Source organism: Rhinolophus sinicus, chromosome 17 (genome assembly GCF_057876585.1).
Source record: "Rhinolophus sinicus isolate RSI-liver-muscle chromosome 17, RSI-T2T, whole genome shotgun sequence".
Classification (NCBI taxonomy): domain Eukaryota; kingdom Metazoa; phylum Chordata; class Mammalia; order Chiroptera; family Rhinolophidae; genus Rhinolophus; species Rhinolophus sinicus.
This window is the reverse complement of record NC_142517.1, coordinates 36,915,670-36,941,592: the sequence shown is the minus strand read 5'-3', so window position 1 is coordinate 36,941,592 and position 25,923 is coordinate 36,915,670. Positions and strand designations below refer to the sequence as shown.

The 25,923-nt window shown below is 39.8% G+C and overlaps 1 protein-coding gene across 1 annotated transcript; it reads right to left on the bottom strand.

The window, feature by feature from the left end:
• Nucleotides 1-1,108: 1,108 nt before the first annotated feature.
• Nucleotides 1,109-22,218, bottom strand: SAMD7 (sterile alpha motif domain containing 7). Its single transcript, XM_019735016.3, has 8 exons — nucleotides 22,116-22,218; nucleotides 19,902-20,028; nucleotides 18,161-18,285; nucleotides 14,752-14,830; nucleotides 12,391-13,022; nucleotides 10,720-10,841; nucleotides 6,709-6,819; nucleotides 1,109-2,628 (listed from the first exon to the last, which is right to left on the bottom strand). Exons 1-8 carry the CDS (start codon nucleotides 22,216-22,218, stop codon nucleotides 2,434-2,436), a joined length of 1,494 nt encoding a protein of 497 aa, XP_019590575.3. The 3' UTR covers nucleotides 1,109-2,433.
• Nucleotides 22,219-25,923: the final 3,705 nt, after the last annotated feature.

Below are 25,923 nucleotides of genomic sequence, written 5' to 3'. Positions count from 1 at the left end.
CAAATGTAAGAGAGGTTTTTTTTGTTGTTGCTGATGTTAATTCTCACAAAGGGTACAGAGTATGCTCAAGATGAAAGTAGAATTTGTGAAAAAGTTAAAAATTACTTCTACATGATAACATGAGGAAAATTTTCACCCTCCAGAATCATTTCTGTTGCTAAAGTGGGTCTTTTGTTAAAAGGTGCTCTAGAGTCATTCACCTGGAAAGGAAGCTGTCTTAGTATGGACAAGCAGTTTCAGTCTCCCTTTCTTCCAAAGAAGAGTGCTGAGAGCTGGGGAGAGCTTCCTTTACATGTGTCCTCTGGTTCTTTTTTTACGCAGCTAAAATTAAGCACAGTGCTTTTTTTGCTGATAGTACATGCCAGGATGGCATAGCAGAACATTTCTTAGAGCAACATTGAGACACATCTGTTAAGTGAATTAGTTACCAACTCAATTGACCCATTTAGCAGGGATGAGAAATTAAAAAAACATTATATGGATTGAACCACGTGATCCCTTTGCCACTAAAAATATTCATTAAGTGTTTTTTTGTGTGTGTTTTTTTTTATCCCTCACCATAACATCTGTTAACTAACATTTGGTATCCCATGAAATTTCTGTATGCTGGGAATTATAGCAGCTGAAAGGACATGTGATGAAACTTCTTAAAATTTTTAAATTTGGAGGATCTCTCTCTCTCTCTCTCTCTCTCTCTCTCTCTCTCTCTCTCTCTCTCTCTCTCTGTCTCTCTCTCTCTCCCCCTCTCCCCAAAGAGAGTAAACTAGCAAGTAATATGCATATATGATCGTATAATATAATTTTATGTTTGAAAAATCTCTGCTGTTTTCATATTAAAAATAGAAAGAAAAGCTCAACTAAATGAGTATGGTTTGTGGGGGGAATGACTTCAAAAGCCACTCTGCAAATCAGAGAAAAATGCTCACTCTCTGCAACAGCCCACTCTTTTCCCAATCAAAAAGTGAATGTGAATAGCATGCTATACATGCTTAGCAATGCAATTTATTTGCTTGTTTTAGTTATCGATTGCTGTGGAACAAATTACTCCAAAACTTAGTGGTTGAAAACAACACATATTTATTATCTCACAGTTTCTATGGGTCAGGAATTCATGAGCAGCTTGGGGCGTTGAGATGTCTCTGTCTCAAGGTTGCCATCACACTGTGGGCTGTACAGTCAAGGTTTGACTCAGGGAGGAGCCACCTTCAAATTCCCTCATGTAGCTGTTGGCAGCTTTCAGAAGAGCCATGTCCAAGTTCAGTCACGTGGGCCTCTCTGCCAGGCTGGAATCAAGGGCAAGGCTTCCAAACAAAGTGAGAAAGAGCACCCCAGACTGAAACCACAGAACTGCCATCCATCACGTCTTTCATATTCTATTCATTATAAACGAATCTGTAAGTCTAGCCCACCCAAACGAGGAGATTACATCAGGGCATGAACACTAGGAGGCAGAGATAATTGGGACCATCTGAGAGACTGTTTACTACAGTTTCTTCATTTTATATGTAAATTTTAAACATAGAAGATACATTCCCATAGTTAGAAATTCAAAATGTATAAGAGGCTGTGTGGTAAGTCTCCTTCACACCCCCTACTACCCAGTGCGCTCCTTGAATAAACTCATATCCGTTTCTTGTGGATCTTTCCAGACGCTTTCTGTTAGATGTGAAGATGACAGAGTGGGACTCCACAGGGTACAAGCAGAAAGCCACTTTAATCTTCTCCCCTCCACTTTGCCAATTCAAACCTGCTTTGCAGAGATAACTCTCCTCCACCCCTTGGGTGAAATCTGAGGTGGGTATTACGACTTTTCATGTCCCTCTCAGATAATGAGGAGTCCTCCAGTTATTTTCAGTCATAACATAGTTTCATGTCAGAAAGAAAATGCTGAATAATAGTCAGACTCCGCATTTTAAGGTTAAAGTGTCTGCCCTTCCCTAGCTTGGGCCTCCTTCAGCCTGGAGGCTGCAATTTGAAAAAAGCTGGAGACCTTATCGTCAGCATCTCTATTTCTCTACTTTGTACTTCACTTTCTCTTGTGCCTCCTTCCTGTTCCACTGGGCTGCCTTTGTCTCTTTCTGGGTTGGGGGATGGGAAATGAGAGAAGAGAGATAAGGAGCTTTTTTTTCAGTATTCAGGCTCTTCTGGCTTCTTCAGAGATTTCCTCGTGGAAACATCCAACCGAAGCTTCTTTGGTGTTTGCAAATTCTCTCCTTCCTTTAGTTTTTGCTTCCAAGGATATGCCTCCAGCCACTTTATGCTGAGGTCTCTTCAGGAAGCCTCTCGGGCGTGGCCTCCTCCAAGACAGCTCCAGGAAGCCTGGCTTTCTCTCCCTCTCAGTCTCCATAGGTCCTGGGAAACCCTCACACACCCTTCAGAATATCCTAGACTCTTTGGAAAACTGACTAAGACTGTTTTTGCTCCTTGAGGGTTTTAATTTCTCACCCTATCTCGCTCAATTCCTTTAGGAATTATTATATCCTGGGAATAGGGACTGTCCAATGTATCACCCCAGGAATTAAAATCCAGAAGAGGGGATGCGTCTGCTGGCTGATCAAATGCTTGTTTTGTATGAGTAGGAAGTGAAAAACTTTTCTTGTAGAACATACTTTCCACCTGCTGAGATACCTTTGAAGACAAAATAAGCATAGTAATTAAATTTATGAATTTTTTCATTCATCCAGTGTATTCTGCTTATCTACAGGTGGCAGGGAGGCTGAGGTAATTTCGGGCATGGTCATCTATATAGGGACACATTTCTAGGATGTGGGGGGCTTTTTCTTCCTCTCAGACCCATACAGTGTTCACTGCTGTAAAACTAGATATCTAGGTCGTGGTAACTTTTCAATTCCCATACCTGGTTCTGCTGTGGTTCATCTGCACGCAGTGATTTCACTCAGCTCACTCCAGCTCTCCCTTTTCCAGGGGTCCCACAAGAGGTCCCACAGACACCGCACTCCACCTCACCAGTACCCAGCTAGCTGGTCCTTCTCCTGGCTAAGGCTGGAATTCTTTAGACAAGCTCAGCACACAGCTGGCCTTCAGTCGGCTTAGTGTTGAGACATAAACAGGGCTGTTCTGGGACTTGGTGCCCCACTACTAACTAACCATTGGGCTCCTACACAGACCTGACCTGAATGAGACCCAGGAAATGTCTATGTTGTCCACATTGTCAGAGCTCAAACCCAGCATCCTCCATTCTAATAATATTCGAGTTCTCAAATTCTAGTCATGTTTTCTTCCCTGACCCTTTTCTTTGTATGCCCAGTTCAGGTCCACCTTCTGAAGAAAAGGTTTCCTTCTTCTTAACAGGGCTCCCTGTTAGGGGATGTTGCCCTTGAATCCCATTTTGGAGATTGAGACTTGGTGATCTTATCCACAAAGATACCTTGTCTTATCTGATGAACTGCTGCCTGCTCACCTGCTAGGTCTACCACATGTTACTCAGAATTTTCCAATTCAGCTGCTTCAACTGGGCCCCTGGAAATTCCCAATCCCAAGGGCTCTACCACTGTTCTGCTTGGCTGACCACTTGGCATCAGCTGGACCTTTCCTTCTCAGCTTCTGTGGAGGCCCTGTCCTGTTATGCTGGCAGATGGGGCATGGCTCTAACAGGTCAGCTGGGCCTGTGGAGGCACTTATACGTAGCAGATGGGAGCACGACAAGTGACTACAGCCTTGTGAAAATGACATGGGGGGGGGGTAATGCTAACAGTAAGTGAGGAGATTAAGAATGATTTGGAGTTGGTCCCATTATAAGGTCAAACAAACAAACAAAAAAGCCAAAAGGAATAAATCAGAGCCAAAGAAAAAACTATGCAGTGTTATTGTAAGTATGCCAGGAGATATAGTATCCTCACTAAAGAAAAATAAGTCATTTAAAAGTGAATGCCATATTGTACCAATGTTAATTTCTTAGTTTTGACAAATGTGCCACGTTAGGTAAGATGTTAACATTAAGGAAACCTGGGTGAACTCTCTGTACCATCTTTGCAACTTTTCTGTATCTAAAATTATTCAGGGGAAAAAAAAGACACTGAAAAAAAGAATACCAATGGAAATATTAAATTACTTACATTAGACATAAAGAACTTTACCCTAAAAAATTTAGGCAGATAAAAATGGTTTTTGAATGACATTTTGAAATCTCAGCTCCTGACATAAACATGTATTGTAAAAAGGTGCATTCCTGGATGAATTCTGGGAAGAATTAGTTGACGCTTCCTGGTTTCACTTTTAGGAAACTCATTCTTTCAATAAATGATTTTTGACCTATTATGGGTCTTGTATATTCTAAGGATACATCAGTCAACAAAACAGATAAAGATCTCTGCTGTCATGGAGCTTGCATTCTATTGGTAGCAGGGGGAAATCAACAATAAACATGAATATAAAAATAAATAAATTATATTGTATGATCGAAGGTGATAGGTGCTATGAGAAAAAGAAAGCAGAAAAAACTGGTAGTAGTGGAATGCGTGGGAGCTGGGCCGTGTGCAATTTTAAACAGCGTGCTCAGAGCAAGCCGCATGGGGAAGGTAGAGTCGAGCAAAGGGGAAGGGGATGAGGGAGCACAGCATGAGGATATCCCCACGCAGAGGGAACGGCCCTAAGGAGGAGTATGCCTAGATGCCCAAGCTGCATCCACCAGTGAGTGGGCAGAAGCAGTAAGTGAGGGGGAGAGAAGAAGATGAGGTGAGGAAGGCAAGAGTGGTGGTGGGTGGGGAGGCGTGCACATAACGTAAGACTTTGGCTTTGAGCTAAATGAAATGAGGAGCTATTGCAGACTTTTGAGCAGAAAAGTGACATGATCTGTCTTATGTACAGTCATGCACCGCGTAATGGGATGTTTTGGTCAGCAACCCACCAATACAGCTACCAGTACAATGGTAGCCCCATTATAATGAGATTATAATGGAGCTGAAAAATTCCTATTGCCTGGTGACTGTCACCTAGTAGCTGTCATAATGTCGTAGCAACAATGCATCATTCACACATTTGTGGTGAAGCTGGTGTAAACAAACCTGCTGCTCTGCCAGTCCTATAAAATTAGCCCATGTAATGTGCGCAGTACATAATATTTGATAATGATAATAAATGACTATGCCACTGGTTTATCTATTTACTATACTATATTTTTTATCGTCATTTTACAGTGTACTTTTCCTACTTATAAAAAAAGCCAAAGTTTGCTGTAAAACAGTGTTCCAGGTTATACCGGCAGCAGCCTCATACATCTCGTGTTCACCAAGTCCCCTGATTGCACCATTTTCTCTTGTGCTTGATTTAATCTCCTGGTATTTTGTACAGTAACATGCTGTAGAGCATGCTGGGAGCAATAGGCCATATCATAAAGCCTAGGTGTGTAGTGGGCTGTACCACCTAGATTTGTGTCCGTGCACTCACTCTATCATGTTTGCACAACAACGAAATTGCCTGATGACGCATTTCTCAGAACGTATTCCTGTCTTTACGCTGCACATGACAGGATCATTCTTTACTGCTTTGTGAATCAGCTCTGGGTGGGCAAGGGCAGAGCAGCGAGAACAGCTAGAAGGTTAATGCAGGAATCCAATGAGAGATGATGGCGCCTCAGAATGAAGCAGTGGAGGAGGTGAGAAGTGGTGTGCTGGAGCTGGCCTGTCCCAGCTTGAAAGCCAATTGTTAAATTTTTAGGAAGTTTGCAAGCCAGTTGTTAAACATGCCATTATTAAAAGTTAAATTAGACAAACTTACAATTAAACGCATTGTACTGAAACTCGTGCGGAGCATTTGTCTTTCAGGATGGTGTTACGAGTCTTTGTAATGTTTTGTAACTTAGATATTTTGGTTGTTCACTAGGTTTTGAACGATTGTCTACAAGTAAATTGTGCTTGAGGATGGATAATACACTCGTTTTGATCATTAAAGTGTGTAAAGAAAGGCTAGCCATTCGTTTATTTAAGAAACATTTTTTGAGGTACCTAATTACCTCACTTTTCTAGGTACCGAAGTTTCAAAGATGAACAGTCTTATCACTAAACAGGGTAGTTTCGTTAGGAGTGTAAAACTCCTCCAGTGTCCCCAGCCAAAATACCAAACCCCGTCTGCTGCTTTCACATTCCCTCCCAGGGTGGCCTTTAGACATTGATTAATTTTTTTTATCCTAATTTAAAACTCAGATGACCAAAAAAATACATTATGTTGAAAGCTAAACTAATAAATACTCAAAACTCACCACTTCCTAATTGTCTTTACCTAATTATTTTGCTATTATCATTTATCATTATCTCCACTGCTGAGGTTATTTGTGTCTATTCTATCCATATGGTAAAAAATACTCTGAAATGGGGTGCTGCTGTGAATATCTTCCCAATTCTGTATCCAGTGACATTACATCAACAGCCATGGTGGGAATACTTACCCTACAGAAAAGGACAAATGCTACACATCTGGGCTCATTTTGTCTTTAAAGAGAGCTGGTTGTTAAACATTTACCAGCACACCACTGCTTTGTGCTTTCCTAACTCTACCTAGGAATGTATGTTACTACCCCATCCAATGTTTTCAGGTTCCCTTACTTTTATCATGTCCCCACCCACAGAGGGGAAAGAGGTTAGTAAATAGCTTAAATAGGTATTATGAATATCACAATAGGATAAAAGTATAACGTATTTCTCTTAAGCTTTATACCATCAATACCTATTGAGTTATGAGAAATCGCCATACCTGCGATTGGATCTTGAGTGCCGGCCCTAGCTTTAATCCCATAGTGCTTCGAAGATGCTCCTCTGTGAGTAATGGCAACGTTTCCCCATCAATTGCATGATCTTTAAATACCTTTTTAAATACAAAAGATGTTAACTTTCTCTACATATCTTTCTTTAGAAAATTCTTGTTTTCCATACATATTGGTTAGTTGTTTTGGAGGAAACATTAAGACTGCTTGAGGATGACACAAAATTTTATAAAATTTCTTATTTTCAGTTACTCCCCCTTCTGTGCTCCAGTAGCACATTGTTTGTGCTCTTTAATTAGCTTGGAAGTGCATTGCGATTCTCTTTTTATAGAACTCAATTCCAGCATGGAATAATTAATATTTGAGGGCAGACTCGTGTCGTATTTACCAATGTACCCGTAATTCAGTGGCAGGCACATTGCAGAAGGCGCACCATCCACATTGCTGGACAAATCAATGAATGAACAAAGAGTCTCAGTAAAGGGATGTGGGTAAAAATTGGGACAGACAAGTGTCATTTCTCACATTTACAGGCGCACTGTCCTCTGTCCACTGCCTTAGCTAAATGGTGGAGGGAGGAGAGGAGATGTAGACGGGAGCTGTCATGCTGGACCTTCCCAGCAGGGCCCATTCTGACTGTCGTAGTGGATGTGACCGTGCCTTCTTTTCTTTCAGAAACTAGGAAGGCTGCTGGTGGACCAAAGGCTGATATGAGATGGATAGAAAACACTGGGCTACTCCTTCCTGAAAGATGTTCTTCCCTTGCCTTCCTGAGGCTTCTCCCTCTGGGGTACTCTCTGCCCTCTTCTTTACAGTCAGCTTTGTGGCTACTGTTTTTCTATCCATCCTTATGTATTAGAGTCCCTTATATTTCTGACCCAGGTCCTCTTTGTTCTTCCTCATTGGTCTCAGTCTCTCTTGGCTTCAGTGTCTCTCTATGCTGCAGGTCCCCTAATATATGTATATTTTTAACTTAGAAGTTGAATCATGCCAATTGTGTCTCTTAGACAGTGTTCTTATCTGCCGGCCACACTGTTCCTACCTTGGATCAGATACGATTATTGCTCGTCAGAGGAGGCTTCCACACTAGTCTTGCCACCTACAACCTTTTTTCATAAAAGCAACCTGAGTGACCTTTCTGAAATAAAAAGCTAATCATATTACTCCTGCTTAAAACCTCAGCTGCCTCCAGGATAAAGTTCTAATCCTTCACTGAGTCTTCAAGGCTTCCTGTGACCTGGCCCCTTCTCCCACTCCAGCCTCCGGTCTGGTCATTCTCACCTCTCCCACCTCGGCCCTGGCCCTCTCTGTGCCAGTAGGAACCACTCTCAACATCCCAGCTATGTTAAATTTTTTCTGTCTCCTGGTTCTCACCTGGAAATTCCTCCTTCGCCTCTCTCCTGCCTCACTTCCTCCCTCAGCTAGCAAATTCACCGCCAGGTCTCCCTTTTTGAGCATCAAAGAAAGAGAATCCACAGGGATAAATTTTCAAATGGAAGTAGGTTGGCAGCCAGGGCCTGACAATTGTGAGGGCCAAACGCTCAGCCATGGTGGATGAACCCTGCGCCTGAGGCAAGGATGCAACACATGCCACTGTCTCTCAGAAGATGTCCCACCGCCTCCTTCTCAGGAGAGCAGGTTAGGTCAAAAGCACATATGAATGTGCACATATTTTTAGTAATTTCAGTTATGTTTAGAGAGGGAATATTGTATCTGCTCAGTTCTTTGAACTAGACACTTACTTAGAGCAAACAAAATGTGTTGCACGGTCTCCCGGAGGTCCCTAACAGTTGAGCCACCAATCCTCTCTGTGCATCTAACTAAAAGAATTCATTTTGCATAGGGGCTTTGGGTTTTAGTTGTGGTTGTTTTTTTCTGAATTTCTTTTTCTACCTATAGGAGGCAGGTGATGGGAGGTTGCAGTGGAGGCATCTAAGGCAGAGGTGAGGAAGAAGAAGGTAGGGGACCGTGGGTGTAACCCCAACTAGTCCCAAGGGCTGTGAGTGAAAGCTGAAGAGACATTTAAGACAAGCGTTCTTGTGAGGGCTGTGCACAAGCAAGGCTGCGTCAGAGCGTGTTCCACCCAGGCTGTGCCCAGTCGGATCCAGGGTTTTCTCCTGTTGTGTACAGAACACTGTCACTGAGCCTGGTGGGGCCGTGCCAGGCAGGACAGCTGCCTTCTTGCAGCTGATCTCGCCAGTAGTCACTGGGAGGGAATAGGCTTTAACAAGGAAACAAGAGCAGGACCTGACCCCAAACACATTTATGAAATACCTCGAAATAATTATTTCTGCTTCTTGGAATGGGGAATGGAGCACTGACATCCTGTTGCTGAGAGATAATGAGTCAGCGAAGTGGGTATTTGTGTTTATGTCACTCCTATGGGCCTGCCAGAGGACATTTGGGGTGATAAAGGATGAAATGCATGTAACATTATTTATTACAAGAGTAGCTATTATAAACTGCACTTTTATGACTAGATCCCTAACTGATTACGAATAATGAGAGTTCAAATGGGTTCAATCCATCAGAAGTTAGCAATCACGCGTCCGTTATTCACGAGGTTGCTTGTTTCTGGCTGTTATCAGAATTGGGTAACTTTACTGTACCAGTGGTTGATGTGGCACTTGATAAGTGACACTGATAAATTTAAAAAGTGACTGACCCATAGTTAACGACTAATAAAAAAAAATAATAAGGTTATACTCATTAAATAGGAAAGAATAGGACAAAACATTTTATCAGGCATGCAAAAAGACAAAGTGGGTGATTTGAAGACTACAACTTGCCTCATTAGTAGCTTGAGGTTCTGCTCTCTCTAGGAGCCTGACAGTGATGAAACTAGCATTTACTGAGTACTTACAAAGTGCCAGGCACTCTTGATTGCATACAACAATCCTTTGAGGATATATCATACCATCCCATTTTACAGATGAAAAAACTGAGGCACAAAGAAGAGAGGCAACTTATCTTATGTTACATGTCCAGAAAGTAGAAAAGCCAGAATTCTAACTTGTACTTTCTGGTTTCATAAGCCATACTCTTAATTACAACTTTATATCACTTTCCCTTAAGTTTCATAAACAGAACAACAACAAAGAGAAACAAGAAGAATTAACAGCACTACATGAAGAAAAATATGATTTCAAAACTAAGATCCAAAGTAATCTCTAACATCAGTTAATTATGATGTTACCTCAGAACGTCCTTTTTTTGCTTTCTTTTCCTTTAATATATAAATCAAAGACAATAATACCAGATTCAGTAGGCACATTGTTGCTTGGAATTGTGTTATAATATTAAATCACTTGAAAAAATAAACTACATGCATGAAAATGTTAGCATTGACATAAACTTCAAAAACTTGCCAGCTTATGAGTTTTGTCACCAATTTTCCCACACGAGTGAAATTAATCTTCATTCCAACTGTCCTGACATCACTGTATTTTTTAAAAAACTAGTATTTATCTATCAGATTGAATTATATGTATGTATGCATTTTTGTATATTGCCCCAGCAGAAATACAGAATTTAAAAGTAGTTAATTTCCACATTTTCAGATCTATTGCATTCTTGCTTTTTTTAAAGAATGAAGTCCATATTTCCATTACCTATTATGAGCAGCCTAAAACGTCTGCTACAGAAGTATATGCCCCCAACATGTTTGTTATATGGACAAGTAGGGAACGCAGTAGACATTTCTCATTCCTTTTGGATCTTCGGGCTCTGAATCTCCTAATTTGGGGAGAATCCCCATCTCTCCGGAGTCCTGACGGAACAGATACTAAAGCCAGACACTGGCATTCCCAGCTGGGCTGTGGGCACATGACTCAAGCTCCACCAAATAGGAGCTTCTGTGCCAGGGCAGCCAAGGACATGAAAAAGGGGCGATTACTAGGAATCCTCTCTGGGGACCAAGTGTAAGTTTGACAGCACTTATTATGAAGGAAATATATGTCAAAGTGTCTTACTTTTATGAGAATACTTAAATATTAGGTCACCTGAGCGTAGTCAGAACAACCCGGAAGACCACTGATAAAGTTGTGCACGTCACTCACGGTCCATTTCTGAATATCTTCATCCAAAGACAGATTTCCCCCAGTGGTAACCAGTGTGTGTGTTCCTTTAAAATGGAAAGGAAATTATTTTGTGGTGTAAAATTTCCAGGGAAAAGGGCGATGCTAAGAGCACAATTTTAAGTATAAATACATTAATTTCCTCATATTCTATTAGTAGAGAGTGGTCCATTTATATATAAATCTATAGGTAAATCCCTTCAAGGATATTAAGAGTTACTGAAAAAAATGTTTTCTAAAAATCTTAGCTGCCTCTTTTCTTTTCTTCCTCTAAAGGATTTTTAATGACGACATTATCTTAAATAAACAAAGAAGTTCCCGAACTGCTCCAGCTTCTCTTAGATTCCAATAGAAAGGTGGTGTGGATTGCATTCTCCAGATTAACTCCACCAGGTTCTGTGATGTTACATGATTTATCATGCCCTCTAGGTGATGCAAGAATGTAGCTGCACCTTCATCAAAATGGCAAATTAGCACTTTGTAAGGGAAGCAGTTGGTCTGGGGCCTAGATTACACTCCTTCCCAACCCCCTGTGTTTTAAAATATTTTTATCTAAAGAAGTCCTAGAAAACTATTCAGTGTTTTTTGGGGGCAGGGTAGTGAGTTAATATTTTAGGTTAGAAGGTATCTTTAAGAGTAGCGGGCACTGAAAGTTAATGCTTCTGTTTAATTGTCTTTGTTTTTCTACACTTAAATGCAGAGGAGATAGAATTCATACTGTTAAGCCAGAAGCGCTTCTATTCTGTGTTGAAGAAATTAACAGAAAATTAAATTAAAATTTTAATGAAAAATTCTGGTAGGTTTCTCCATTCTTCCTCATACTTGCCTTCCTAGACTTTGCTAAAAATTCTCTATATAATAATAGAGATGAATTTCACTGATGTGGCTTCTTGGAACTAATGTAATAGAATGACTTCAAGAAGAGATACTGTATTTTGCTGTGTATAATGCGCACTTTTGTGCCCAAATTTGGGAGGGAAAAATAAGGGTGCGCATTATACATGGGTAGTACTAATTCTGTGTCTATATAAATGTTTTTAATTCTTTTATTTATGCTTATGAGTTAAAAGTGTAACTCTAGAAATCAATAACGATATCCGTATGCAAAATAATACCCTCGAAGGGGATCATGGTTTTGTTGAACTTAGGAAGAATTTGCAACAACGAAGAGTTCTTGTACTTCTAGGATGTGTAAATATTGTAAATTTGTTACCAGTATGTAAAATTTCTTGTACCTTGTATCTGTCCTCGTGTTTTGTAATTATTTGTGACATAAAATTTATCATACCATAATACGTTAAAAACTAAATGCTAAAATTCCTTTATAATACAAAACACAAGTACCTAAATGTAAACAAATAAAAATTTGAATTAAAACAAAAGATGTTTTTCCTCTGAAAGTTTGGGCCAACAACGTGGGTACTCATTACACACGGGAGCACGTTATATATGGCAAAATACAGTAATTCAAAATAGGATTAAGAGAAGGAAGGATAAAAAGAAGCATGATGGTTATAGTTCACTATGTAATTACTGAAAGACTTGACCTGTGGTTTCTAAGAATCTGCCGCTGGCCATTCACTCTCGGATACCCACCGCGCAGAGATGGTTGAGGAACTGGAGGGTAAACCCCGTTCTTTTCACCACAGGCTGCAAAAGCCTGCTCTGAAGCCGTCTCTTTCCCACTGTCCCAAGCCTTTGCTTCCAGGGGACAAACACGAACTCCTCCCCAGGGCTTTTGGTGAGTAAGCTCCAGCTCTCCACAGGTGTTGGCAAGAGCTGTAGTTGGCTTTTCTTCGGTTTCGCTTGACATCTGATTGTTGAGAGCTTCTGTTTCTCGGTCCTTTGCATACTCATCCTCTTCAGAGGCAATCGCGTGAGTCTGACCTAGGGTTTTTTCTTCTGCTTGACTTTGGGGACTCTCAGTATCACTGTCTAGAACTTTCTGATTCCCTGTACCTCTCCTGAGACGACGACATTTCTGACCCCAGCTCTCTAGAAAGCGCGGACTGGCTGCCACCAGCATGGGGTTGCGCTGAATGTTTCTCAGGGAGCGTTGCTGCAAATGCACGTCGCTGGCAGGGAGCATGGTCCTGCGATGGCAGGGGGCTGGACCAGATGCGATACTGGAGCCATAGAGGAATGGTATCCCCAGGCCTGCTAGTCCCTTGGGATTCACTTTTTCTATTCTCCTTTGCTGGTAAATGGCATGCATTTCCATTTCCATCCTAAAAACAGAAGAGTACATTTTTTACAACCCAAGCAAACCATTAGAAATGTAATTTTAATGGCTCTCTGCTTTCCCTAAGATAGCACCTCTGTTTTACATGAGTTTCAGACTACTTAGCTGAAGTCTGTTGGGTGGAAACATGAATCCCCCACAAAGCCACTGGGAAGTATAGCTTGGGGTAAGATCTGAGGGTGAAGGGTATGTCAGACTCTCACCGAGGGAGTCCAAGGCTAGACTTTAGAGCCTTACCTCTGGCAAATTTAATAGGTTCACCTGTTAAATTTATATACATTTTTATTATAAATTAATAATGCAGCACAAGCTGGTTTCTTGCCAGAGATTAATCCTCAAAGAAATTAAAGTTCTGGGAAGAGGGTTTTAAACCTTGCAGTACAGTTTTAGTGGGACTCAAGAAATGTAGTAAGTCAGTGCAAGTCTCAACTGTTACAAATTAATACAAGTAGCAGGGGTGGGGGAGGAAGGACAGGGAGGACTTGGTTTGCTTACTTTTCTTTGCTAGTTGGTGGGCACCTGGATGCTTAGGGTTTAGTAATGACGAAACTGCCTCCGATTCTTTCTCTTCCCCCCTCCAGGCATACCCTAGTCATTACTGCTATCTTTTCTTTCTCCTGGTTGCTACAGCTGAAGGCTCCTGTTGGGTTAACATGGACTCTGATGGTATTGTCTGAAGTGGGGCTGGCAAGCTTGGCTGCCACGTTTGGGCAAAATTGAAATCATTTAGGACAGAAATGCGAATTTGAATTTCAGGGGAATCACAGTTAGGCATTTTAATTATGAGACGTTGACAAACTATTATGGCCTATAAATTTAGCTTCACTATGTAATTTCTAATCTTGCTTTTATCCTTAACCAACCTGTGTACATGTTTGTACATGTTTCTTTTTGCAATATTCCTGAAGTACTTTTGTACTTAATCAGAGTATATACATATATATGTATATTCAGAGTGTATATGAAGTGGGACAATTATGTTCATGAACTCATCCTAGAAAAAGTGCTACATACCTCATTGCTGAATACCACTAGAGTCACCTTCAAAGTATTCTCTTTGGGAAGCTATGCACTGATGCCAGTGCCTAGTCCACCCTTCAAAGCAATTTTGGAACTCTTTTTCTGGAATGGCCATCAGAACCATCATCTTATTACTCTTGATTCCTGAATGTCATCAAAATGTCTTACTTTCAATATTTCCTTTATCTTCAGGTAAAGAAAGAAGTCATTGGGGTCCAGATCAGGTGAGTAGGGAGGGTGTTCCAATACAGTTATTTGTTTACTGGCTAAAAACTCCCTCACAGACAGTGCTGTGTGAGCTGATGCGTTGTCATGATGCAAGAGCTATGAATTGTTAGCAAAAAGTTTAGGTCATCTAACTTTCACGCAGCGTTTTCAGCACTTCCAAATAATAAACTTGGTTAACTGTTTGTCTAGTTGGTACAAATTCATAATGAATAATCCCTCTGATATCAAAAAAGGTTAGCAACATCATTGCAACAATTTCGCAAACTTAATTGTCAGAACTCGTACTCGTATATATGCACAAATATAACAACATACACAAATACAACAATACACAAATATAATAAATGAACTGATGAATCTATAAAAATACATATATATCTATATCTATTTACCTCTCTATCTAAAACAAATGAAAAAACAAACAAGTGAATGAATAGAAAACAAATAAAACATCACTGTTACATTACCTGGCAGTATGCTGCCTTTGAATCATTTCATTTCTCCTGGCCATTGCCTTTATGGATTCAGGCGGTAAAATGCCCCAACCTTAAAAAAGAAAACCACCATTATACCCACAAACAAATTAACAACATCCATTTGAAAATAACGAAACAAAATACAATGATTTAAAACAGTATCTGCAAAACCACCAGTTGAGCACCATATTGGGAACAGTATCAAATCTTTGCTGCTCAGCATCTTGAGTCACTTTGGTGATGGCATGATAACACTAGGTAATTTTTTTTCTTTAAGTGTGGGTCTCATGACCGGTGACATTTCCTGACATATTTCAAAAGGAACAAGATGAACTGTGGGTCTCTTGGTCTCTTTCTTTTGAAGAAAAATTGATAGCTTTTGTTGTTTTTGTTGTTACAAGAGGAATAAGTTGACCTTTAAGAAAGAAATGTAACTAAGTGTTTCTGGATGCACTGACATCTGTGGGAATAAAAGCATGATTTGCTGTGAAAATACGAAGTTCTCTATATGGACACTTTGGTGTATCTGAGGTAAATATGTTTCCATGATTTCCATGGAGGGGGCAGCAATTATATTCTTTGTCCGTGTCCACCCTCTAAAATGTCTTGAAATAATGGTAGCCTCACCAGAATTCAAGGTTGGCTGGCAACTTCATGCTATATTCATTTTTTTATTTCTCTGCACTCCTAATGCACTTAGAGTCCATACTAGCGCTTCTCAAACAACCTACAGTGAAGGAGCATTTTTTTCTTCTAAACTTTCCAACCCATCATGGACCAACACTTTTAAAAAATACAATAAAATATAAATGAAAACAAAGACATATACAAGCACAATTTAAAAAATATTTGATTAACGGACCTAAAATCACCCTGGCAAATTACTATAAAGGTTTCTAAGCCCTTACTCTATGCATTTATTGGTGCAAACACTTCACAGACAGCACAGGTAGAGCGCCCTCTAACCATAACAGAGACACAAATTGTACTTATTATACTTAGTTTTGTCTAACAATAGTTTTATAAGTGTAAATCTGTGCTCCCCAATAAGAGAATAAGTATCATGAAGTCTACAACTGTTTCTTATACCTGCTTTGTACTAAGCTAGTAGAGCTCATTAAACTATTAATAATAACCTATCTTGAAATAAGCCATATTACGTCTTTTTTTAATGAGATTCCTTATCATTTGTAAAATTCAGAGATTAGATGAGGTGACATCTAAAAATCCTTCTAACGCTAAAGCTCTCTATATTTTTCTAGTTCAGTAGCTTGAAGATATTCTCCTTTAGACAGTGGACATGCATGAAAGTGCCAACTCATGGTGTACTCCCCAAGGATGCAGAGAAAGTCCATGTGAGAAGTCCAGTGTAGAGAGCACAATTCCAATCACCTGTTTTTTAGAACACTCTGAAATCTAGACTCATCCAACCTATTCCAAGTTTCTTTCTCTTTGCCAAATAAGTGACCTGAAACTTAGTGCTAGCTAAGCTGAAATAAGTCACTCCCCACCTCACATCCCAATTTTTGCAATAGATCCCTGTTTTAGTTTCTATTTTGCTACCTTACCTGGAGTTCAGTTTCTATAGGACCGAAGCCCTACGTGGTCCTTACTTACTCTCCTACACATCCGTCTTGAGGTGGGAAACCTGATCTCTGTTCCTGGGACAGGTGATCAATCTGTGTGTTTATATCCAAATATTGGTAGTTTCTGGATTCTTCATCACTAAGAAGGATACTCTGAGTCTCTGATCTATTTATCTGTTGCTTGTAGTCATGGCTATAGATTTACTGGGTTCTTGCTGCCAGATGGGGCTTCCATCCAGAATCAGCTGTGGCACCTGTTTTATTTGGTCCTTGGGCTACTCCAGTGGGGGTGTCTAGTTTCATATCTGGCCCTCGCTCAGATGCCCAATCTCATTGCAATGGATCCACATACTGTGATAGCTCAAATGCAGGCAAGCTGGTATCTTCGCTGACCCTGGCACCAATCATATTTCTTTTTGAGTCAGGCTTTTCACTCACATTGTTCCTATCTATTAAGAGTTGTTGGAGTTCAGAATCAGGGACAAACAGAAACTCATGACTATAGTTTTGGGGAGATAAGATACATCAGTTTGACCTTTTATATCATGAATAAATTTTTACCTCCTAGTCTCTCTTGAGCCCCACCAGCCATGTTTTCACTGTTACCACTCTACTGAAATGGCTCTTATCAAGATCACCAATGACGTCCACATAGCCAAAGCTAATCACATATTCGTAGTCCTCCTCTACTTGATCTATGAGTAGCATACTTGCTTGACACAGTTGCTCAATCTCTTTTTAAACGATTTCTTCCCTTGCCTCCCAGGCTTCCATACTCTTTTGGGTTCTCTTCCACCTTACTGGTTGCTCCTTCTAATTCTGCCTTGCTTGCTCCTCCTCATCTTCTTGACCTTGTTGGTATGTCCCAGGGATCACCCTTTTAACTTCTATCCACACTCACTGTATAGATGATCTCATCTAGTCTCATACATGCTGGTAACTCCCAAAATCATATCTCCAGGTTGCATCTCAAAGTCTTCCCTGGACTTCAGATGCCTTCCTGACATCGCCCATCGATTTTCTATTAGGTAACTTAATTGCAATATGAGCAAAACTAAGCCTACGGTATCTCTCCTACCCCAAGAACTCTGTTCCTCTCACACTATTCCTCAACTCAGTAAATAGCAACTCCACCTTTCTGATTGCTCAGATCAAAATTTTGATGTCATCCTTCATACTCTCCTTCTCTAACATCTCATATCTAAATTATGAGAAAATCCTGTTGTTCCTACCTTTAAAATAATTACAGACTCCAACCACATCTGACTATTCCTACTTTCTCTACCCAGGGCCAATCTGGGCTAACTATTCTGTTAGCCCATTAACTCCCATCAGTTTATCCCCAGAACTTTGATCCTATCAAGTTTGTCAGAATGATCCTGGTAAAACGTAAGTCAGATCATGTCACTTCTTCATTCAAACTCCTCAAAAGTTTCCCCCTCTTACTCAAAATAAAAGGCAAATCCTCACTATGACCTATCAGGCCACATATAAATTGCCCCAAGACCATTTAATTCTCAGACGTCATCTCCTCATGACCATGTCAGTTTCTTACATGTAAGCTAAAACAGGCAATAATATTGCAGATTTTCATGTTGTTCATCAGTAAATTAATGGTTGGAGAAGTTAAGCAACTTGCACAGGGTCACACAGTGGCGGAACCATGATTTAAATCTGGGTAGCAACTGCAGAAATTACAGGCATAGCTGCTATACAGTCTGCCTCCAAAATGTAGCAGTGAATTTGACGGCAAACTCCACACAGCCATCCAGTTCACAGGGGCTCCACAGACGAGAGCTATCTGTTGCTCATACCTGAGTAGACGCGATTGGACAGCATGTTCGGCATATTTGCATTTGGTAGAACAGAGGATCCAAATTGGGAAGGAACACAAAACTGTCTTGGGTCAGTTGGAGCTACAGTGGAAGGCAATAAATCTCTAGGGGAAAAAGATATAAAATAGGTAAAATGAGGATGGAATTGTACAAAATTTCCCTTGCATAGACAGTGAGAATTCTTTTTATTACTGTGCAGGATTCTATCATCTCTTCCCAAAATGAAGTACAAAATCCTGCAATCTCTTAAAACTGGTTTAAGTAGAAATATGGGAAGAAAGATTAGGAGGAAGGATTCTACTAAGGATGGATTGACCCAGCTGACAACACAACAGAGAAAACAAGAAAGGAAAGTTTCAGGGATATCTAGAAAAAAAGATCTAATCAAATCACATACTACTCTCTGATTTTCCATGACCAACATACTGTTCTGGCCACAATATTCTTTTCTCATTTAATGGAGATATTTGGCTTGGGTTTTGCCATCTAGAATCAGTGTTTGACTACTTGGGTAGATACTTTATTTATTTTGCCAAACTTGATCTGTAGAAATCCAAATTTATTGTTCACACTCCATGAACAAGGATAAATAATAGATTTTACTTTCTCCTCAAAATGTCAAACTATTCTAAAGAAAAGATAGGGAACTGTCAGAGGGTGCAAGCTAAATACTGATCATGTCACTTTTATTGAAAAGAAAGAATTGTTCTGTCACAGAAAATCCAGGATACCCAATTGTTATGAACAGAACTGTATTCCCCTGCACCCCCCCCCCAAATCCATATGTTGAAGTCCTAACCCACAATGTGACTATATTTAGAGATAAGGTCTTTAAGGGGTATTAAGGTTAAATGAGGACATAAGGGTGGAGCCCTAATCCAACAGCACTGGTGTCCTTATAAGAAGAGGAAGAGACAACAGACATGTGCATGCACAGAGAAAAAGGCCATGTGAGGACATACCGTGTTTCCCCGGAAAATAAGACCTAGCCAGACAATCAGCTCTAATGCGTCTTTTGGAGCTGATTGACCCAGTCTTATTTTAATATAATGTAAGATGGGGTGTGATATGCTATGATATGATATATGATATGATCTGATGTGATATGATATGATATGATATGATATGATATGATATGATATGATATGATATGATATGATATGATATGATACTGGGTATAATATGATATAATATAACATCAGGTGTTATATTATACCTGATATTTTTGCTTCAAAAGACACATTAGAGCCAATGGTCCAGCTAGGTGTTATTTTCGGGGAAACTCGGGGGCAAGAAAGCAGCTGTCTACAAGCTTAGGAGGGAGGTCTCAGCACAAATCAACCCTGACGACACTTGGATCTAGGACTTTCAGCCTCCAGAACTGTGAGAGAGAAATTGTTGTTTAAGCCAGCCAGTCCGTGGTATTTTCTTATGGCAGCCGTTCCAGACTATACCAATATTCGCACCTGCAGAATGCCGGTCACATAGTAAGTGCTCGTCAGCTATTTGCTGAATGAGCATGACCAGCAGGCCTCAAAGGGGAAGAATGATGGGCAGTGTGTTGAAGGCACACTCAACAGAGCATTTTAACGTGAATTACTGTACCACAGTTCGCTGAACAACAGTAGGCAATAAAATAACACTGGGGTTAACATCATTCAAAAATTTGATAATTATCCATGTTCTCCTTTGACCAGAATATTATGTTCGTGAGAAATACCTATCCACAGTTGGGGGTTCAAATGGTGAGGGAACCAGTGGGATTCTTTGCTGCCCTGATGCTGTCAGTAAAGGGTTCACGGCCATTGTCGGATTGATCATCAATACCTCTCGCCACTGACGGAGTTCTAAGAAAAACCAGATAGGTATGTTAACAAATAACTCTACTTTTTGGGAACCATTTGAATTCTTCTTAAACACAATGAATACTTTGTGTATTTTCCCAACACTTGGGAAGACTAGCTATACTAAGCTTTCAGTTACACAAAAATCTCTCCCTGGTAAGACCCAGAACACAGTGCTTGATTTACGTGCCCTTGAAATTTGTTGCAGAGTCCACAGTCTGTAGCATAACATACTACAAGCAATAATAACATTAAACCAGCCTTGCAAGATTCTAGAAATACTAACTTCCTTTCTTACAACATATTTTGATTTTTATGTTCCCACAGGTGCAAATGCATATATTCTTCCATAGGTTCAGTTTTTGGAAAAATATTCCTGTGTTGATAAGATTAAAACAGAAAAGAAGGGGAAAATCTGCTTAATGGCTAAAAATATATCTAATTAGAAAAGATACAGGGTGAAAGCATGAGACTGTATTTAATGAGAAGAGGTAACCAAGTTATATTCAAACATACATAAATTCAAGAATTCATAACTTTATCTTCAGAACGTATTGATCAGAAAAAGAGACCATTCATTGTTAAAGGGATATTTTGTCTTACATTTTCTTGTTAATTATGAATGTGCTTTGAATAATTTTAAATATACAACCACTGGTCAAGCAGGTCATGTTAGCTTCTCCATTATCTTTGACTGTCACTTTAAAATAAAAAGAAACCAAGATACCTACAACTATGTATGAAGAAAAGGAAATTAGGAAGAAAATGTTTTGCTTTTTGAAGTAGCAATCTTTCATTCATTCTTTTTTGTGTATACATTTGATTTAATTTTTAAATAATTAATACACTCATCTAATTCAAAAACTAAAAATATAATGGTATTTAAACAAGCAATCACTTCTTTAGCTTCTTTTTCAGACCTAAACCTACTGATTAAATTGGAAATTAACGTCCATGAATCACCTAACATTTGCTTTCACCATTTATATATATATATATATATAAAGCTCTTTATGTTGATTTGTTTTTTCAATTTATTTTTGTTAGGTCAGTTAATTTCCTCTCTATCAGAGGCCTCAGCGAGTCTAGTGACCAGTTAGGATTAGAATAAAAATATCTGCTAGGCGCCTGCCAGCCATGGTGAGAATGCCAACAAAGCACACAGGCTCTGTCTACATCAGACAGGAGCTTGCAGTTCTGGCAAGGACACTGTCCTGTGCCTGAAATCTCAGGTCTTCCACCTGAGATGTGATGCACAGCCAACTCCTTCCCCCTAGTCTATTATACCCCAGAACACTGTGAGACACAACTTGTTTCATTTTGAAATATTACTGAACTTTGATGTCTGCCATGAATTGACTGTCTTTGGCATAAGTTTGAACTAAGTTATGCATGAGCTAGGATCTTTGAAATTATAAAAGACAGTACTCATCTTGCACTTTATGTGATGCCTGAGACAAATCGGGAGGAAGGAGACAGAAGAAAGGGAGAAGCGCAGAATTCCTCCAGAGCAAGGATTGCCCAGACATTGACCACCCCTCTTCCTCACACGTGCCAACTTAGGGAAATGCCATGGAGATTGGTCACCAAAAGTAGATGAGATTCTTATTTTGGGATTCCCCTCAAGCACGCCTTGAGACAAGGGCTTAAGTGCAAGTCGTTAATTTGGGAGGTGATCCCAAGAAGCCCACATGAGAGAGTAAGGAAGTAAAATCAAGAAGGGAAAAGCCAATAAGGGGTGAGATAATGTGTGGGTTACCACTGTGGGCAACTGGGGCTCAGCTCTTCTGGGGACCCTCTAAGAAACCTTGTGGTACATGTGTCAGAATTGCCCCCAAGGAAAAACAAAGTGTTGGCTATTTATTCATCAATTTGTGGAGGGCACAATTCTCTCTTGCATCTGGGTTATGCCCGAGCTAGCTCCAACAAACTCCTATGGTGCGGGAATAAGCCTTCAAACTGAGAAGCTGAGAGATGCAGGTGCTTGAGATGGGAAATAACCTTCGCGTTGCCTGTGAACTCAGAAGTAGGCCAAGGGGTATGGGGTAGGACAGCAGCGGTGTCTAGTGTTGTTAAGGCAATGTGGTTACCTTCCAATGTCATTCCACCAGATAATCGGCAGGGAGGCCTTTCTTCCAGGCTGCCAGGTTTGCCGGGTACAGGCATTGTTCTACAAGGATCTGTAGGTTCCATTGTCTACAACAACACAACGGGATTTTTTTCAGTTAGTCATGTGTTCAGTGAAATAAGAGGGGAACTCAAGGCTATCAGGCCACTGGATATGAAAAAATGAGGCCTCAGAGACAAGTTTCTTATAATTTAACTCTAATTTAAAGCCCTTCTTGGTACCGTATCTGTTCTGGACTTCATGGTTCTTGGGTGTGGCTTTATTTTTGCAATGCCAAGGGGGTTGAACGCAATCTACAAAATTTTGTTACTCTTCTAGTACGGTAGTTTAATATCTTTTAATCAACCCACCAAGTTTTTACCTAAAATGTAAGCTATTTCTAACATGTAGGGAAATATCCTTACGTCACGGAGGTCCCTGGGAAGGACAGTGAGTCATTGACATCTGCCCTACCTCAGGGTTCTGGTTCTGGGCTTCACGTGGCTGCCCTAGTTTCTTTTCATCCTTGCACTTGTAAGCCAGTGCTTCTTTACTTACCACTCGCATATCTATTGCTGTCCAAATTTTCCTTAAAAAAATTTCTTGCCTGGTGCTATAGACTGAATGCTTATGTCCCCTCTGCCCCCGAATTCCTATGTTGTAACCTAACACCCAATGTGTTAGTGTTTGGAGGTAGAGTCTTTTGGAAGTGATTAGGTCATAAGGTGGAGTCCTCGTATATGGGATCAACACCCTTAGGAAAGAGATGCCAGAGATCTTCTTGACCTTTCTGCCACATGAGGACATAGCAAGAAGATGGCCATCTATGAACCAGGAAGAAGGTCCTCACCAGACACTGAATCTGCTGGTACCTTCACCTCGTACTTCCCAGCCTCCAGAATTGTGAGAAATTTCTGTCTTTAAAAGTTATCTAGACTATGGTATTCTGTTACAGCAGCCTGAATGGACTAGGAGGCCTTTTTTCTTTTTTTCATGCCTGTTATCTTTTGATTGTCCCAAATTATATATATGACTTTATATGTTGTTATGGACTTTATGTGAGAAAACAGTACAGAGAGTTGCTATATGAGTATACTTCTCCCCCACAAATGTATAGCCTCCCCATCTATCAACATCCTGCACCAGAGAGAGGCATTTGTTAACAATCAATGAACCTACACGGACACATCATTATCACCCAAAGTCCATGGTTTACCTCAGGGTTCACACTTAGTGTTGTATATTCTATGGGTTTGGACAAATGTAAATGACATGTATGAATCATTATAGTTTCAAAAAGAATAGTATCACTGCCCTAAACCACAGTATGTTTTCAATCAAATCCTATCCGGACACTTCCAAGGAAGTATCTGGGGTTGACTAGATCTTTCCCTTCATCAGCCAGGTAAACACTTGAAGCTCCAAATCTATGTAGCTACAAACACACAGTCTTGGGGATAATGAGTCATAGGATCAATCCATGAATCTTCAAATACTAACTTTCATATTTTGGGGGTATCCTCTTCTATTTAAAATATGTGTAGGCAAATTGTGAACCAAGGTCACTTTGGTATGGCTGATGAAATGCTCTTGAGTCCAAGCGCAGACTGGGGTATCTGTTTTAAATGCAGGGCGTGTCTGGTAAGCCCAAATGCGTTAGGCATGGGTGCTTAGGTTTGCATTCAGGCTGGATTTCTCTGACCCAGAGCTCTAATCCTGGATGCCCAGCAATTTAAGAGGATGAGGACTCCTTAATCTCTGTCTTCAGATTCTTACCCTCAACAAACCCCTTCAGACAGCACACAGGCGACTTAACTAGTGCTAATTCTGTCTCAACTGATTAGGGCAGTGGTAGTAAGACATGAACTTCATGAACTAAAGCCCTTGCTACATCAGCAGATATTCGCCAAACACTTGGCCTGTGCACGGTAGCCAGGTGCCAGTTCAATTCTATTTCAGTCTCTTAGTGGCGATACCGTGACCATTCATTAAACTCAGTGCAATTTGAGTATGGCTAATCCTGAATTTGAGCAATTACATATGGAATATTTGTCGTATGTGTGATGCATGAATTCTGGAATTATGGTCATCAAAATAAATTAATTTTAAAATAACTGCTCGTATTTGATAAGTTTTTACATTTGGAAGGCAGATCAGTAAGTGTTTCTACAATTCTGAGAAAAATAAATATAAATTCTTAAATTAAAGCTAGAAGGAGATATCATTAGAGGTCTTTTGTTTAGGTATAAAACAATCCACAGTATCTTTACATACTCACTATTCTAGGTGTCCTATATTAGTCTGAGTTCTGAAAAGCATATGAATGCTAATGCATAATTCACATTTCCTTAAGTATATTTTAGTTTCTTAAAATAATAAATGGGAAATGCTTTTAGCCTAAAAGAGCTTCCACAAAGCATTTCAACATCAAATACTTCTAACAGGAAAATTAACTGTGAGAAGTGAGATCGTGCTAATTTCTTATAACTGTAGTTGGAAGTGTGAAAAGTTTATTTTTATATACAATAAGAATAAAGTTTTTAAAAAATTACATAAAACATTATATAAAACACAAATTATTGTATTGATATTCAAAATACATTTGTTAATTGAAATAAAATTTAAGATAAGACTAGATCAATAAATTCACATAAAATATTTGACTGTTCTAATTATAGACATGCATATTTCCTGAGAAGATTACAAGGGAATTCTAAAATTATCCAAGTACTTATTTCAAGTGGAAGAAATAGTTACATTTAAAATATCTTCAACCCAATTGTGCTTCATGGTCAATTATAATAGGACAAATGATATTGCTCCTTAAAGTCTGATATTGCTCCTAAAGGCTGGTATAAAAATATGGATGGATCTTGAGATTATTATGCTGAGTGAAATAAATCACACAGAAAAAGTCAAGAACCATATGATTTCGCTCATATGTAGGATATAAAACTAAAAGCAACAAAGGAACAAGACAAAGAAAGAAATAAAAACTCATAGACACAGACAACAGCTTAGGGGTTACCAGAGGGTAAGGGGGGAGGAGGAGATTGAAGAGGGTAAAGGGCATCAAATATATATATGGTGATGGAAGGAGAACTGACTCGGTGGTGAGCACACAGTGTTATATATAGATAATGTATTATAGAATCGTACACCTGAAATCTATGGAACTTTACTAATCATTGTCACCCCAATAAATTTAATTTAAAAAAATCTGAGTGGCTGGTATCACTTTCAGCCCCCATCCCACATCTGCAAGGCTTCTGCCCATCCCAGGGAATTTCATCATCGTGAGCACTCTGGCTCTTAGTTTTTGCTCCTGTGGAGCTCCCAGTCAACCCCATGGATGTGGCTCACAATGCAGTCCATTTTCCTCAATTTCCACATGAAACCACTCATACAAGCCAAAGTGAGTGTAATTGACTTTAGTAAGGTCTTGGTCAATTGATGGGGAGGGGGTGTCAAAAACAATTTAAAATTGAACATTAGACTTCTCCGTTTTAAAATATTCCTTTGGGCAATTTTGACAAGTCAGGTTCTGGCTTATTGTTGTTTTCCTTGACCTTCTTTCAGCTGGTATCTCGAGATTTCCAAACCAATTCCTTCCACTTTGCTTTGCAGAGATCTGTTCAGACCTTCTCCCAGACTCTGTTCTGAGTTTGTCCTCAATGGGTTTCTACTCTGAGTCTCTTGATACTCCCTCCCTTACCCATTTTTGTCCATGATAGGGAAAAAGTTTAGAGTTCTGTTCTACTGGTTTGAATTATGCCACTAACCTCCTACTT

Coding starts and splice junctions, on each gene's coding strand:
- SAMD7 (XM_019735016.3), bottom strand. CDS start 22,218: ATGGAACCTACAGATCCTTGTAGAACAATGCCTGTACCCGGCAAACCT. Junction 13,023..14,751: donor CAAAGGCAGCATACTGCCAG/GTAATGTAACAG, acceptor TTCTGTTTTTAG/GATGGAAATGGAAATGCATG. Junction 10,842..12,390: donor TCCTCAACCATCTCTGCGCG/GTGGGTATCCGA, acceptor TCCATTTTAAAG/GAACACACACACTGGTTACC.